General features: G+C 43.4%; 1 protein-coding gene across 1 annotated transcript; it reads left to right on the top strand.

The window, feature by feature from the left end:
* Positions 1-5,457: 5,457 nt before the first annotated feature.
* LOC115572005 (frizzled-8-like) lies at positions 5,458-7,487 on the top strand. The gene has a single exon (XM_030401734.1). It carries the CDS (start codon positions 5,715-5,717, stop codon positions 7,452-7,454), a length of 1,740 nt encoding a protein of 579 aa, XP_030257594.1. The 5' UTR covers positions 5,458-5,714; the 3' UTR covers positions 7,455-7,487.
* Positions 7,488-15,133: the final 7,646 nt, after the last annotated feature.

The following is a 15,133-nucleotide window of genomic DNA, read 5'->3' as shown; positions in this document are numbered from 1 at the left end:
TGATTGCATCTGAAGTGATGTCATCTGTTCTGTTGTGTAATCGGCTCAGGAATGGATTTGTCAAGTTTAAAAATACAGCTGATAAAATCTCTCGGGGGGGCCTTAATTTTCTTTTTCTGGCGCGCGTCTGTGTTTCTTTTTTTATAAACTGGGCAACGAGCTGAACGAGCTTGAGATTCCAGCAGGTCGTCCGTCATCGTGAACGACACTTAAACACACTTAAAACTTATCAGATACGGCAGCAGGTCAGAGGAGGGAACGCCATTTAAACCGCTGATTCTTTTGGAGAGTTGGAGGATGGGGAATAAACCTCCTGCATCAAGAAACCAACAAAGTAGCTGTGCATAGAAAATCAGTGTGGTGGTTTGGATGAGCGTCATGTGCCGCTGACTTACGCTGCGGTCTGTGGTTAACCAGCGTCTCCTGAGGTGTCTTTTCGGATTTTAACTTCTGTGAAGAGAATCGAAACACTTCGCAGAGACGCTCTGTCAGGACTTACGTACGGTTGCGATCAGTCGGATCCTTCAGGAAGGCTGTGGGTGCGAAAACGCCCGCAGAGCCGATGTGGAAACACGTCGGGTCGGTGCTCGCTCGGGCCTGTGAGAGCCGACCAATCAGAGCAGACTGGGATCACTGTTAACGAACAATGAGATGCTTTATAAACATTTATTAAGCAATTGTGATGTTCTGTAAACATCAGTTGCAGCTTAATAAAGCATTTTATTGTTTGTTAACAATGAAATGACCGTTAACTTAAGTTTAACATTTGAACTGTTGTAACTTTAAGTAGCTTTTGTTGTGTAAAGTGTTACTTGAATCAAATGTTAACTTACGTACTTCCTCGCTGCTCTGATTGGCTGACGGCACCCGATATACTTCGGGGTGGCACGTCCCCCTCCCACCACCTCGATCCGGGCCAACGTTAATAAACACCCAGTTAATTAATTCGGTTTTAGCACATTGTTACAGGAAGGACAGTTGAGTTTGAGAGAATCACAAGGCCAAACTTCCCATGAGGAGGTTACAAAGACAAACATTTCAGAGTTTCACAGCACGCCTCAGTAACTCTGTGAGAACCCCCTCCCTCCATCCCTCCATCCCTCCCTCCCTTCCTCCCTCGTCTTTTTCTTTGGCGTCATGAACTTTGAGAGCCCTGGGAGAATCTGGGTGTGTGGGGGGGGCGGTGGAGGAAAGAGAGGGGCGAGAAGGGAGGTTAGATAGAGGAGTGGTGGGGTGGGCAGCCCGGAGAATGCAGAAATTGACTTCTAAACAGATGCAGTAATTCCATTTCCAGCCCCTTAAATTTGGTATGCAGGGGGGGCCAGCGCGTAACTCGAAACCCCGCTATCGCCGTTGCACACAGAAGGCGGGAGGCGTAGTCGACAGTTGGTGGCTGGGGCCGCCGAGTCTATCAGCCTTGTTAATCAATACGGGTTCCACTCTGATAGACGGCGATTGGTGTAACCAATGCCCGGTCTGCTATTCTGTCGGGCCTGGTGGGAGGAGGAGGCACCTGTTCCCTTCCACTTTCACCTGCGGTTCACAGCTCGGCTGCCCAGCGCGAGGCACCTGGACCGGGGCCCGAACGGTCCCTGCAGGAAACATGTGAACGTCTGAGGAGTCTCCTTCCATCGGGTGGAAAGAAAATGTTCCACCTGAGCTGACAAAACGATAGCTGGCATGAAAGTAAAGCTAAAAACTGAATATTTGCTGAAGTTGTGAGCTGTCTGGTAGCATAACGCTGCACTAAGCATGACCTATATGTAAAAAAAAATCAACCACAATCACAAACGTTTATCTCATCTTTGCTGAAAAAGTGCAATAAAAGCAAAAAGTATAAAGATTCTGGGATTACTGTGTTTAATTTGGTGCATGCAGCTCTGAGATCTTTCAGCTTTCGGCCCAAACAAATCGGATTTTCTCAGAAATGGCATTATAGAGCAGCGTTTCTATGCCACACTGAGTAAGAAAACACTCCCTGCTGTAGTCGGAGAGATCTGCCAGAACATCTTGATGGAAAAGTATACACACTGGCTTTCAGCTCGAGGTCTCGGGTAATGGTCTGGTGTGGCGGTGACTTGTTTTGGCAGTGCGGTCACGGAGGCTGCCCAGAAGTTGACAGGATGCAATATTTGACTTTTCAAAGTGCATTTCTCTGTCTAACCACTTAAGATAATTAACTCTGTGCGTAATAATAAGTTCGAAAAGTGGTTTATAAATTTAATTATTGAGCACAAAATGCTTTCCAGATGAAAAGATTTTACCCCCTCGTGTATGGATGTGGAAGATTAGAGCGCATATATCAACAGATGGAAGTGCAACTGCATCATAGGCCGAAATCACCACATGTAATAAAGTAGAATGATTCAAATAGAGGAGATGAGCTCATGTAAGGCAGATAATGTCCAGAAAAGAACAAGAAAGTGGAGAATATGTGTATGTTCGGGCTGGGAAGCTCATATAAAAACATTAAAAGGAGCACAATTTAATATGCTGTGACAATAAAGTTCATAGAATTCAACATGAGTTAGTTTTATAAAGAGGAAATATGAGGTTTGCAGCAATGGTTGGCCCCAAAAAAAGGTTCAGTTTGACCCAACAAAAAGTGTTTTTATTTTGAGCACTTTGAACAAGAAGTCGGTCCATTAAAGGAACTCTGGATCTATGGTGTCATTAATCGTCTTAACAAGACAATACAGGTGTTTGCTTTTGCATCCCAGACTTCCCTCCACTGATGTGACACAGGATAAAATCATATCGCACCTTTTTTTTGTTGATTTCATTGGCGTGTTGTCAGACTTCTTAGTGGTGACTACTGTGTGTAAATGGAAGAATACAGGGAGCGCTAAGTAGCAACTTACACTCAATTTAGAAACATTTCCGTGGCTTGCAGCTCAGCCGGCACCCGCAAAATGATTCTTTTCACCACACGCCCTGCACAGCTGGAACCCCCCAAAAACCGAGCTCAAAACAAGCATCCTTTAGCAAATATTGGACTTGGGGAGCTAATTAGTTCTGATTAAACCTGAGCGTCGGAAACAAGCCGCCCGTCTGCCAAACTGTCTCAGCTCCATTTGAAGCTAATGAATCCAATAAGAAGTGTGAATGACTTTAATTAGTGGCACCGCAATCTGCCCGTGTTAGCTTATTTTCTTTAGCTGGGAAACTGTTTACGCACACACACACACACACACACACACACACACTGTCCTGTTTGTGGGGCCCAGCGGTGCGTCGCAGTAATCGGCGGCCCAGCATGCTCCGAGTGAAACATTGGCACCAGCGTTAGGACAAGCAGCCCCCGCCTTCTCTTACACCAAGACGACCCCCCGCTGTGGGCTAACAAGAACACATTAACCTCTCTTACCACACACACACACACACACACACACACACACACACACACACACACAGACATGAAGACATATCTCTGCACGTAAGCATGCCAACACATTTTCTCTGTGAGGCCACATGCACAGGTTCTCTGTTCACCGAACGAGAGGGAGAATGATTCAGACTCCCTCGTCGCTCTCAGTCATTTCCTGATAAATGATTGATAACATTGGCTTTTCATAAACTCTGCAGCTCAGTGAACCGCCAACAGCTACACTTATCACGTCTGGAAATCTGTTTGTCCTCCTGCTTTTACAAGGTGGCCGAACAACATGTTTTACTAACAGCGGAGGGACCAGAACAAAGACTGTGAAAGTATAGAAACTGTTTATTACTTCGTTAACACTGAAGGTGAGAATATCACTCACGCTTATTGTTACAAATGAAGTTCTTATTCTGTTATTTTTTCTTTCATAACAGAAGTTTCAATCTTAAGACAAGTTGCAGTATTTTGCATTCAGAGAAACTTCATGACTCAGTGTTTGTTTCCAGATGTTTTGCAGGCAGTTTGCAGTTATTAGTGTTTTATAGACATTTCTGGTGTTGACGCTTGAATTTGGCCTGTTTTTATCCTGTTGCACGACAGTTCTTATAATATTCTTCAGTTAACAATGAGACATTTTAGATCACAAACACAACAAGGTGCAGACTGATGTGAACTTCAGTACAAGTCTGCCAGACAGCTGAGCGACGTGGCTGAAGTCTGAACATGAGAATTTCAATCAAAAATTAACTATAAGTAATAATAGCAATTGTATGCATAAGCACTTTTCAGATTTAGGTACAAAGTGCTTTCAGGTTCAAATATTTCCAGACTAAGAGTTTTTTAAAAAAACAGAAACTCATGTAAGAGGAGCCGACCACGTCTATCAGGGTTAATAAAGACTGCATCTTTTAATTTATTTCAAGAAGTTAAATTTCAACAAAATGATCAACTGCGAACGATGATAATAATTGTAATCAAACTTAAGATCAAAGTGCTTTCCAGGTTTAAAGATTTACAGAATTAAATAAAATTTAAAAAATCTGAAAGTGCAGACCAGCTGAATGCAGAAATGCTATCTTGGCAAACGGCTGCAACATGTTTGTTTATTTCAAGTCCATTAAAATTAAATTAATGAAGTTGTAATAGTGCAACAGATTTAAAAGACTCGTGTATAAAATACTCAAATGCTTCTTTATATATTTTGCTAGTTTAAAAAGTTCATCTTACTGTAGAAGAATAAATAAATCTAAGGAATGAGATGTTAATAAAAATAATAATAATATCTCAATATATTTTCTGTTAGCAACACACAGAATAAACTTGATCTTATCGATCTTATTTGTCTCATTTCTGGTTGAAACCTTCTCGTTACACTTGATATGAGACTGGATCACCTAGAAACTAACATTCCAGTGACATGACCAGACAACTGGACCATTCTCACTTGTTCCATTGTCAGATTATTATAATTATGTCTTACTTATTATAAGACAGAATCAGCTGGTTTTCATTGCTTCTTATTTTTTCAAGTTACATGATTTCCAGTGAACAGACAGAGAAAACTCAAAGTGATATGTGGTGAATAAATAAAGTAGAAACTAAAGTATGACCTCCACTCATTTGTAGTATTCACTCTTTGTTTCCCTTTATTTGCGTCAGTGATGCTGCGATGCGTTCAGGTGCATCATGTTACACATCTAGTCTACTAAATTGGAGATGTACATGTTAGTTTTCCCTCCACAGTCTGCATCCTTAATTGCATTCCTCCCTAATGTCTCCATTGTATGATAACTGCCTCTCTACTTGTTTGTAAAGGGCAGTGTGCGTGTGTGTGTGTGTGTGTGTGTGTGTGTGTGTGTGTGTGTGTGTGTGTGTGTGTGTGTGTCGGGGGGGGGGGGGGGTAAACAGAGACAAAGTGATTATAACCCTTCCTCCAGGGTGAACATTTTAAACAAACACCTATAGAAGGAACCCCCTGATTGACTTGACTCTCCCTCCCCGCCCCGCTGGGGGAGTGTCTCCGCCCTCCTCCCGTATAAATGCAAACGTACCCAGCAGCTACAGAGCATGCAGAGAGAGGCACGGTGCTGCACCGACACAAAGGGAGCGAGAGGAGACTGGCAGTATCCCAGCCTGTGTGAAAATAAAGCGCTTGTTTTTTTTTCGCGGGGAGGATATTACAGACGCTTCGCAGCATCACCAAAACTGTAGCATGAGTTCAGCAGCATCCCTGGATTAATCGGACCTGCAGCCTACTTGCAGAGCGCAAGTTCGCTGGCACTTTTGTCGAGGAAGAATCGCGCACAGGAGAGGGAGAAAAAAAAAAACAACAGCGATGGAGAGGAGCATCCCGGGATGGTGCGTGCTGCTTGCGCTCGTCCTGCACGGATCGGGCTGCATGGCGGCCAAGGAGCTCCAGTGCCAGGAGATCTCCGTGCCTCTGTGCAAAGGAATCGGCTACAATTACACCTACATGCCCAACCAGTTCAACCACGACACGCAGGACGAGGCCGGCCTGGAGGTGCACCAGTTCTGGCCGCTGGTGGAGATAAAGTGTTCCCCGGACTTGCGGTTCTTCCTCTGCAGCATGTACACGCCGATCTGCCTGGAGGACTACAAGAAGCCTCTGCCGCCGTGCAGGAGCGTGTGTGAGCGGGCCAAGGCTGGCTGCGCTCCGCTCATGAGGCAGTACGGCTTCCCGTGGCCGGACCGGATGAGATGCGACCTGCTGCCCGAGCAGGGCAACCAGGACACCCTGTGCATGGACTACAACAGGAGCCAGACCACCACTGCGTCCCCGGTGGTGGCGAAGCCGACCAACCGGCCCCTGAAGCCGTACAGGAAGAACACCGGCTACGGTCGCGTCATCCCGGGGAAACACAATCCGGCAGCGTCCAAGTGTGAGACGGGATGCTTCTGCCGTGCGCCCATGGTGCCGGTGACCAGCGACGGGCACCCGCTGCACAACCGCGTCAAGACGGGACAGATCCTGAACTGCGCCGTGCCGTGCCACAACCCCTACTTCACCCAGGAGGAGAGGACTTTCACCGCCTTCTGGATCGGCCTGTGGTCCGTCCTGTGCTTCATCTCCACGTTCGCGACCGTGGCGACTTTCCTAATCGACATGGAGAGGTTCAAGTACCCGGAGCGCCCCATCATCTTCCTCTCCGCCTGCTACATGTTTGTGTCCGTCGGGTACATCGTCAGGCTGATCGCCGGACACGAGGAGGTGGCCTGCAACCGGGAGAACGGCGCAGAGCACATCCACTATGAAACCACCGGCCCCGCGCTCTGCACCATCGTCTTCCTGCTCATCTACTTCTTCGGCATGGCGAGCTCGATCTGGTGGGTGATCCTGTCCCTCACTTGGTTCCTCGCCGCGGGCATGAAGTGGGGGAACGAAGCCATCGCCAGTTACGCACAGTACTTCCACTTGGCCGCCTGGCTCATCCCCAGCATGAAATCCATAGCGGTGCTGGCTCTGAGCTCTGTGGACGGGGACTCTGTGGCCGGGATCTGCTACGTGGGCAACCAGAATTTGGATAACCTGCGCGGGTTCGTGTTGGCGCCGCTGGTTATCTACCTGTTCATCGGCACCATGTTTCTGCTGGCCGGGTTCGTCTCGCTCTTCAGAATCAGGAGTGTCATCAAGCAAGGTGGCACTAAAACCGATAAACTCGAGAGGCTGATGATCCGGATAGGGGTCTTCACGGTCTTGTACACCGTCCCGGCCACTGTCATAGTGGCGTGTTACTTTTACGAGCAGCACAACAGACAGACGTGGGAAATTACGCACAACTGCACGTGCTTGACGGACCCGAACAGGCAGAGGCCGGACTACGCTGTGTTCATGCTCAAGTACTTTATGTGCCTCCTGGTGGGGATCACCTCAGGAGCCTGGATCTGGTCCGGGAAAACCCTGGACTCCTGGAGGACTTTTTGCACGCGGTGCTGCTGGGGGAGTAAAGCCTCGGCCGGCTCCATGTACAGTGACGTGAGCACGGGACTGACTTGGAGGTCCGGGACGGCCAGCTCCGTCTCATGCCCCAAACAGATGCCACTGTCCCGGGTATGAACAGAGAGGGAGGGAGGGAAGGAGGGGAGGAGGGGGGGGGGGGGAGATCTTATGTCATTTGACACTAAAGACTTTTAAAAAGGAACCAGCGCGTGTGAGCTCTTTTGGGGGGGACAAAGACTGACTTTAAAATGTTTTTATATGGTTTAAAAAATGAGTCAAAGGTGAGTCACCAAACTGCCATTTTTTTTTTTTAAAGATGAAGCCTTGCTCATGAGCACTCCAACAATGTGAACTCCATTTGGATTTGTGGTCATGTCATTTTTCTGCTTCTAAAAGGAAAAAAAAAAAAAGTTTCTACTTATGGAAAGTGTTCCTGCCTTATCCAAATGACGTCCATTGGGGGGGGTTTGAATAGAGGGGGGGTGGGGCGGTATAGGGGAGGGAGGGAGGGAGGGGGTGACTAATTGTGTTGGGATTGTCCATCAGCGTGTTGTAATTAGCACATTAATGAGCGCCTAATGGCTTCTCTTTAAATAATGAGACTGTCAGCAGCAGAACAATGTACCTGGCACGAAGAATGCGGAGTCTTATCGGGGCTTAATTGAATGCGCACAGCTGACAAGATCCCCCTCGTCGATAGGTGACATGGTAAAGCTGAGGCTCCTCTTCTTCTTCTTCTTCTTCTTCTTCTTCTTCCTCCTGTTCTTCTTACTGTAAAGAACCACCGTGTCTTAAAAAAAAAAACATAAGATTCACAATGAGACTGCTCTGCTCGAAACGAGGCTGGACTGTTTTTCTTTTCTTTTCTTTTCCTCTCTACATGATGGATTTACACGAATCAATGCCTTAATTAACTGTCTCATACGGGTTGCATCAGCGCGTAAAAGTGTATTTATATAATTATTGGTGTACATATATTGTACATTTTGTATATGAAATTTTACGAGATTGTAAATATGTATAATTCCCACTTTGATAGAAGATTTTATTTTGAGAATAAAACAACTTTTATTGAATGTTCTTGCTTGCTTGTGCGTCTTTGTCGCCAAAACTTTGCTTGTGAGTTTGGACACTGTGAGATGATTTAAAGATGTTGTGATTCATGATTTTAAACAGAAAAAAAAAACACACACACACACACACACACACACACACACACACAATGTTAAACCTGATAGTCTGGCTGGTGTGTTGGCGCACAATAACAAAAAATCTCAGCATCTCTGTGCGTAATGGCGGGTTTCTGACAGTTAAAGGTGCATTTAGAGTGGACTTGTTGTAATTGGAGCCACACGGGACACAGAAGCTTTCTTAAAACCTCGCTGGTGTTGCAGAATCGCACGCTGTGAGACGCAGGGAGCAACATCGGCACGGCTATGGGGGGAACCACAGGTGGTCTTCTCAGTGTGATGCCCCCTCTGCGCTTAAGTCTTGTTATTAACTCCTGACTTTTGTGCTCTGTTAAACCCCTGATCCGGGATAAATATGGCACATCTTTACTTTATCCTCTTTTACACATTTAGAGGTCAATTAACCTCACCAATAAGTCTTTTCGAATAGGTGGATCAGTGCTAGTTTAGGGAGGTAATTGATCCCCTTTCCAACATCAAGAATCGTGTAGTTTTGGTTAAAAATCAGGAGAATTGCGCAATTGCAACAATTTAAACATTGTAGAGAAAACATCTGCTGCTTCGTCGTACCTGACATTACGTGCTTGTTGTCATTGTTCAGGTAACTCTTAATCTGTGTAATGTAAAGTTGCCCCCAGGCCGATCATTAAGACGCCAGTGAGGAGGGACAGACACTGCAGCCGCAGGCCGACACCCTCTGTGTCGTGCGTAAAAGTAATTACAACCGCGCAGTGTGTGGTCCACTGTGTAACTGTCGGTATCATCTCTGAATCGTGGTTCAGGAAATGTGAGAAAGATTGTGCGTAATGGCAACAGTGGCGCGTAAGTGGAGCCTATTTCTGCCTCTGACGTAAGGAAACACTGAGCGTCCGCAAATGTTTCATTTCTGAGTCAATCGTGAATTCAAATGTCACGACTGATGCGGTTAACTCATCTGATGGGCTCCAAAAACTCTGGACGAGACTCTTAACTCAACCAGGTTGAAGTTAGACGGATAACGTTGTAGTTTGCTGCCACCTTGTGGTCACAAGATCAGACAGCGACGGAACTTAAAATGTGGATTCAACAGTTGAACACATCAGCAAATGTGTTTGATGGAGCGTCAAAACATGAGTTTCATCCAAACCAGAGTGAGAACATGTCGCCTGTGTCTGCTGCAAGTTTATGTTCATAATCTTTTTAATAGTCTTGGTTTTAAAATGACAATTCAAGCTTCTTTTAAGTAAATTTATTATGCAACCAGCAAGAAGTCAATGATTGTCACAACAGTCTTAGTTGGAGCAACACACGACATCCAAGGCTCAGATTTAGTTGCGGCTGCACAGCTGCTTCAAATTGAAATATTCCAGATATCTTGTGCATTTAAAAAGTCTTGAATATTTGGGATATTTGGGGAAAATAAAGGATCAGTACTGAGAGTTGGAACGATTCTGACATGAGTCCCAAAGATGTATAACTCTGAGTTTAAGAGAGTTAAAGACTTGGTGGCAGGGAAGTTATGGACCTCATTTTAACAGCAGTCAGACGATGAGACATGTGGAAATTACCGGCATTGACGTGTTTGTTTCCTTGTGTAGCCATTTAATTGTGAGGCTTAAGATAACAAATCGCTTACTTCCTACAGAGGTCCGACCGCGACAACTTTGACATATGTCAAATTTGTCTCCATCAATTATTCCATTCATCAAATGTGGAGACAGCAGATCCTGTTTGCTCCGTCTAATGAGGACAAATTGCTCTGCGACTGCTCGTTAACCATGTGACAAGTTAACTTCCTCCTCCACAGTGTGTGTGTGTGTGTGTGTGTGTGTGTGAGTGTGTGTTTGTGTTGTGGCAGAGGGGGAGGGGCATGTTCCCTCAAGCCCAAAAGCAAAAAAAAAAAAAAAGTCAACAGAGGAAATGGGTTGAGGGGTCAGTCCTGATCCATCTCCTTGGAACGTAAACAAGGCGCTGACTCGGCTCTTCAGCAGGAGAGACGGCTCAAAACTCTTCTTCACTGGTTCCAATTAGGATGTTTATGAATGCCATCCTTGACTAATGATCTGATTAGTTGTCTGACTCTGATTGCTTTGGAATAAATCTTTATAAGATGTCCCGAACGGCTGACGTGGGGCCGTGAGAGGTCACGCAGCAGCGGGAGCCTTTAATTTCAGAGTGTATACGGAGCAGGGCGGGAAGCATTCTGCCTTCAGTAACAGCTATTGTCACGTCAGGCCTGATTTACAACGCAGGCTTAAACAAACGTTTCTTCTGCGTGTCGCTGACGTGCCTCGTGATGGACGGATGGCCTCGCTGCCTCAGAGCATGCTGGGATCAACCGCTCCGTGACTGTTAAAAGAAGTATAAAGTTAAGGGTGTGCCGTTTTTCTTTAATGTAGCAGGGAGGAAATTATTGGTTCATTTGTGGAAACAAGCCGAGCACACACGACTCTTACACGTTATCAGTTACCACCTTTTAGGTTGATACGGCTAACATGTTAGCATGCAGCAGACACAGGGAACATTAACATTCACGTGCCACCTTAATGAATATAAGTCCAATATGAACTCTCTTTAACCTGTTCTTGTTCTGCACTTACTGCTGAAAAGCTGCTAATAAATAGCCAAAAAATGGATGAGTCAGTTTACACAGATGAGAGGAGCGAACCTGAACCCAAACCAGCCATAAAACTACAACAAACTGTTAATAAGCATGTGATCATAAGCCTTCTTAAACAAAACAGAAGACTTGCGTAGCGTGGCATCATGGGAGTTGTTGTTTTCACTGTTTAACAGCCGCCACTGCTGATGAAAACCGCTCTGTGGGACTCAAGGTAAAATCTTAAATCAATTTAATTCATGTTAAGTCGTGTTCGCTGAATTCCTTCCTCGTTCAAGACTCAAAGTTTCTCTGTGTTTGAAAATTGTTGGAAACATTCCGGACAATGTAAATACACGACTCAACAAAATATGCAACCAAGGTCCAGTTGTTCTTCGACATTCATCAATGTAGAAATCTACATTTTACGACTTTAAAAGCTGAAACGCACACTTAACATATGAATTATCATGAGAAGATTTAGAAACTTAAAGCTACAGAGTTTAAGGCAGATCATTACAGACAATACATGACAGGGTCCATTCTTAATGTAACCATCACTTTATTAATGTTTACAGGCTAAATATTAGACAATAAGGTACACACTTTCAGAATAGTAGATAACCAGCGCTAGCTTAGCATGCAAACAGTTAGCAGGCTAATGGACAGGCTGCGAGACTGGTTCAGGTTTTTGGTATCTTCTTTTTCACTGAAGGTTTGACCTGCAGATTAAAAGTCAGGAGATTACCAGAGTCATTAAGATAAGAAAAGAAAAATAATAATTTTTAAAAGATCATTTTAGATGCACGTGTGTGCAGAGTCCTGCAGGGTGAGCAGGGTGCAGAGGTCAGAAGTCAAAGTTCACGTTTGTCATGTCTGGCATTTTCTGCACGGGGGAACCACAGAGCAGCTGAGGAAACATTTTCTCAATCTTTAATTCTTTTAGATGACAGAAATCTTGATCAAGGATAATTACGTGTTCTCCAGTGAGACTTTACAAGCTCAAACGAAGAAACGAGCCTTTGAGTTACGGGACGCGAAGGATCGAGTATTTTTGGAGCTTCACTCTAAAAAGAAAGAGCGTCTCAGCCTGTTCTTCTTCCACTGTGACCATTTTTATTTGAATCCTCTGTCGATGAAAGTAGCACTCTGATCAAATAGCAGAATTAGAGCATCTCTGGGTTTTAATCTGCTCTGGGAGAGTTAATGAATGTCAAAAAATGTATTTAATAGTGTTAAAACACGGCGCTCACAAGACTTCAGGCTCTCCCGAAAGCAGATTTCAGAAAAGCAGCCTTTCAGATTCAAATGAAGTTTAATGGCGGATGTTATCTGCATGTGTATTCAAGAGAAGCGTATGTTCGGTCGGCTAACAACCTTTAATGAACTCGTCTGTAGGCAAGAAGCCACAGAAGAGAGATTTTCACGCAGCCCTCCTCTCCGCAGAACCATCACTCTCGGATCACCCGTTCTCCATTTCTTCCACCCCGCCATCCCTCCATCTTCAACATCAAAGGGAGACGGAATGGATTTTGTTTTCCGAGACGCAGCCATCAGGGACGAACCCAACCCACCCACCCATCCCCCAATTCATCTAAACTACAACCGCAGAGGTGAAGAGGATGCTGGGTAATCAATATTTTTGATGCCTCAGACATCTTCTCTGATGTGCCGTTGTGGTCAATGTCGAGTTTTCCCTCCTACTTCTCAATCTCCTCCGTCTGTCACCCATGAGATCGAGGGTGTGTTATTGCACCCGAGGCGGATGCAGGTTGACGCGTTAAGTTCAGTTGAGGAGGAGATCGATGGGGAGCGAAGGCGCCGACTCTTAATATTCCGCTCCGTATTGATGTCTCGACACAGCTGCACTACACAGACTGCACAGATGAGGCATTTAGTCTCTGAATGAGATATCTGCCAGCTCAAGATGCTCTTGGAGGAAAACTCAGGCACATGACAGAACATTTAAAATAGGTCCTTTAAGCTTTAGAAAACAATTTATGATACATTTCAGGTGATGCTTATACATTTGGTGAATACTTAAAAGGCTCTGAAAATGAAAATTACATACTTTCCCATATGTAAAGTCACAGTCTGTTTGAAGTTCAATCTCACCGTGGAAATGAAATATATATTATATTTTCTTATAAGCTGTAAAAAGCAGCGCTGGAATAAATAAATAGGCATTTGTTTGGGTGTATGTTCTGTTTCAAGACACTACAGGGGCATGTTAAATCTTTAGCTAGTGAAATTCTATATTTCTAAATTTTAAATTTGGTATTATCTCATTTGCACACATTTCCAAAACAGAAATCTTAATGTTCGATAAAGCCACGCGCAAAAGTCTTGTTCAGCTCTGTTGGAACATCAGAGTCAAAGAGTTTTTACAGAGAGAACTTCTGTTGTCTCATTTTATCATTCAATAAATCACAGATTACTGTCAACCACCATTAAAAAGGTGCCATGTTTTTGGGAATAAAATGTTCTCTAAATCAGGCTGTGATTGATGATCTGAAGAAAACCTCTCTGTAAAAACTTAGAGAAATAAAACTGGACAGTTCTGTGTATTTATGTGCCAATGAAGTGGAAACTTCTGGCTGAGACTATGAGAAATAACTAATTTTAATTATTTAATAATGTGTGCCTTTTCTGTGTCAAATTTAATGTCTTTATTTATGCAAAGGCAAACCACGTTTTTATCGGGAGTTGTAAAACCAGCCACAGTTCACGTTTGCTTGGTCAAATCAGCCGCACTTTATCTTTCAGTGCACAAATGCACCAACATTTACGGTAATAAGTAGTCCAAGATTCATATATTGTTGAACTTCAGTGTCCAAATTACCTGAATTCACCCGATTACAATATTAAAGTAATGTAATTTGATTATATTACGTTAGTATTGAAATAATATCAAATAAAGACCAGAGAAATGAAATATCAAGAAAAAGTGACCTTTTCCTATTCTATTAACAAATATTTCTCTGTGATGGTACAATTGATGTTTATTTTAGCCTTTTTATGATAAGACAGATTGAGAAATAGAAAGATATAAGATTGAGACTTTTTTTAGCGTGTTTTATCTGAGGATGTTGTATTGTAGACGTGAAATCAAATTTCATGACTGTCAAGTTATATTTTTAAACTGGGACAACAGCAACATATGTTTGTGTTTTTATGTCTTTATTAACACAACCAACTACAGTTATTTCTATTAAGAAATATTATATTTGTGAGAGACTTTTCATTCGAATATTATGAACTTTTGGAACAAAATGTGCTCATTCATTTATTGGCAAATATAAATCGCTACTTTATCATATTTGTCTTAAATCCAGTTCCATTATAGCAGGTAAAGCACATCCTGACAGCTTGGAATATTACTGTCAGATACTGTTCCCCCTCTGTTCAGTATGAAAGGAGGCTCACACAAGCATTAAAGACTTTAATAACATAAAACAAAAAATAAATAGTGTATACTTACTTTTTAGAACATAGAATTATTATTCAAATTCAATAAATGTAAAAAATGTAATGGCAAAACATGCAATATTTAACACATCAACAAAACCAAACATCAAACATGATAAATATGATTTATAGATAGATTTTCATATAGGCTTTGTAAAGAAAACATCCACATTCATTTTTTTCTTATTTTGGTCTTATAAGTTCCTTTCCTTCAGCATGCTGCACATACATACACATACTATCTTTGGCCTTCCAACACATGCATGGTCCACAGGCATCACAGGATATCTGTAGTGCAAAAAACATTTTAAAATTGTGTTATAATTTTAACATCAGTGTTAATTCCTTCACCAATATTAGCTTTGGGGATAATAGTGTTTTTAAGATAGTGCTTCAGCACTTGCTACTTGTGGGGACTTTCAGCCATTGAAGAAAATGTAAATGAGGACTGCAATTTATTATATCTAAGAGTATGTAAACTAGATAGGTCACAAACAGTATCTGACAGTAATATTCCAAGCTGTCAGGATGCGTTCCCCCTGTTTAAATGATCAAATTTA

The sequence above is a fragment of the Sparus aurata genome, chromosome 21 (assembly GCF_900880675.1).
Source record: "Sparus aurata chromosome 21, fSpaAur1.1, whole genome shotgun sequence".
Lineage (NCBI taxonomy): Eukaryota > Metazoa > Chordata > Actinopteri > Spariformes > Sparidae > Sparus > Sparus aurata.
Note: the sequence above shows the minus strand (reverse complement) of the source record. Positions and strands in the feature narration are given on the sequence as shown.

Coding starts and splice junctions, on each gene's coding strand:
- LOC115572005 (XM_030401734.1), top strand. CDS start 5,715: ATGGAGAGGAGCATCCCGGGATGGTGCGTGCTGCTTGCGCTCGTCCTG.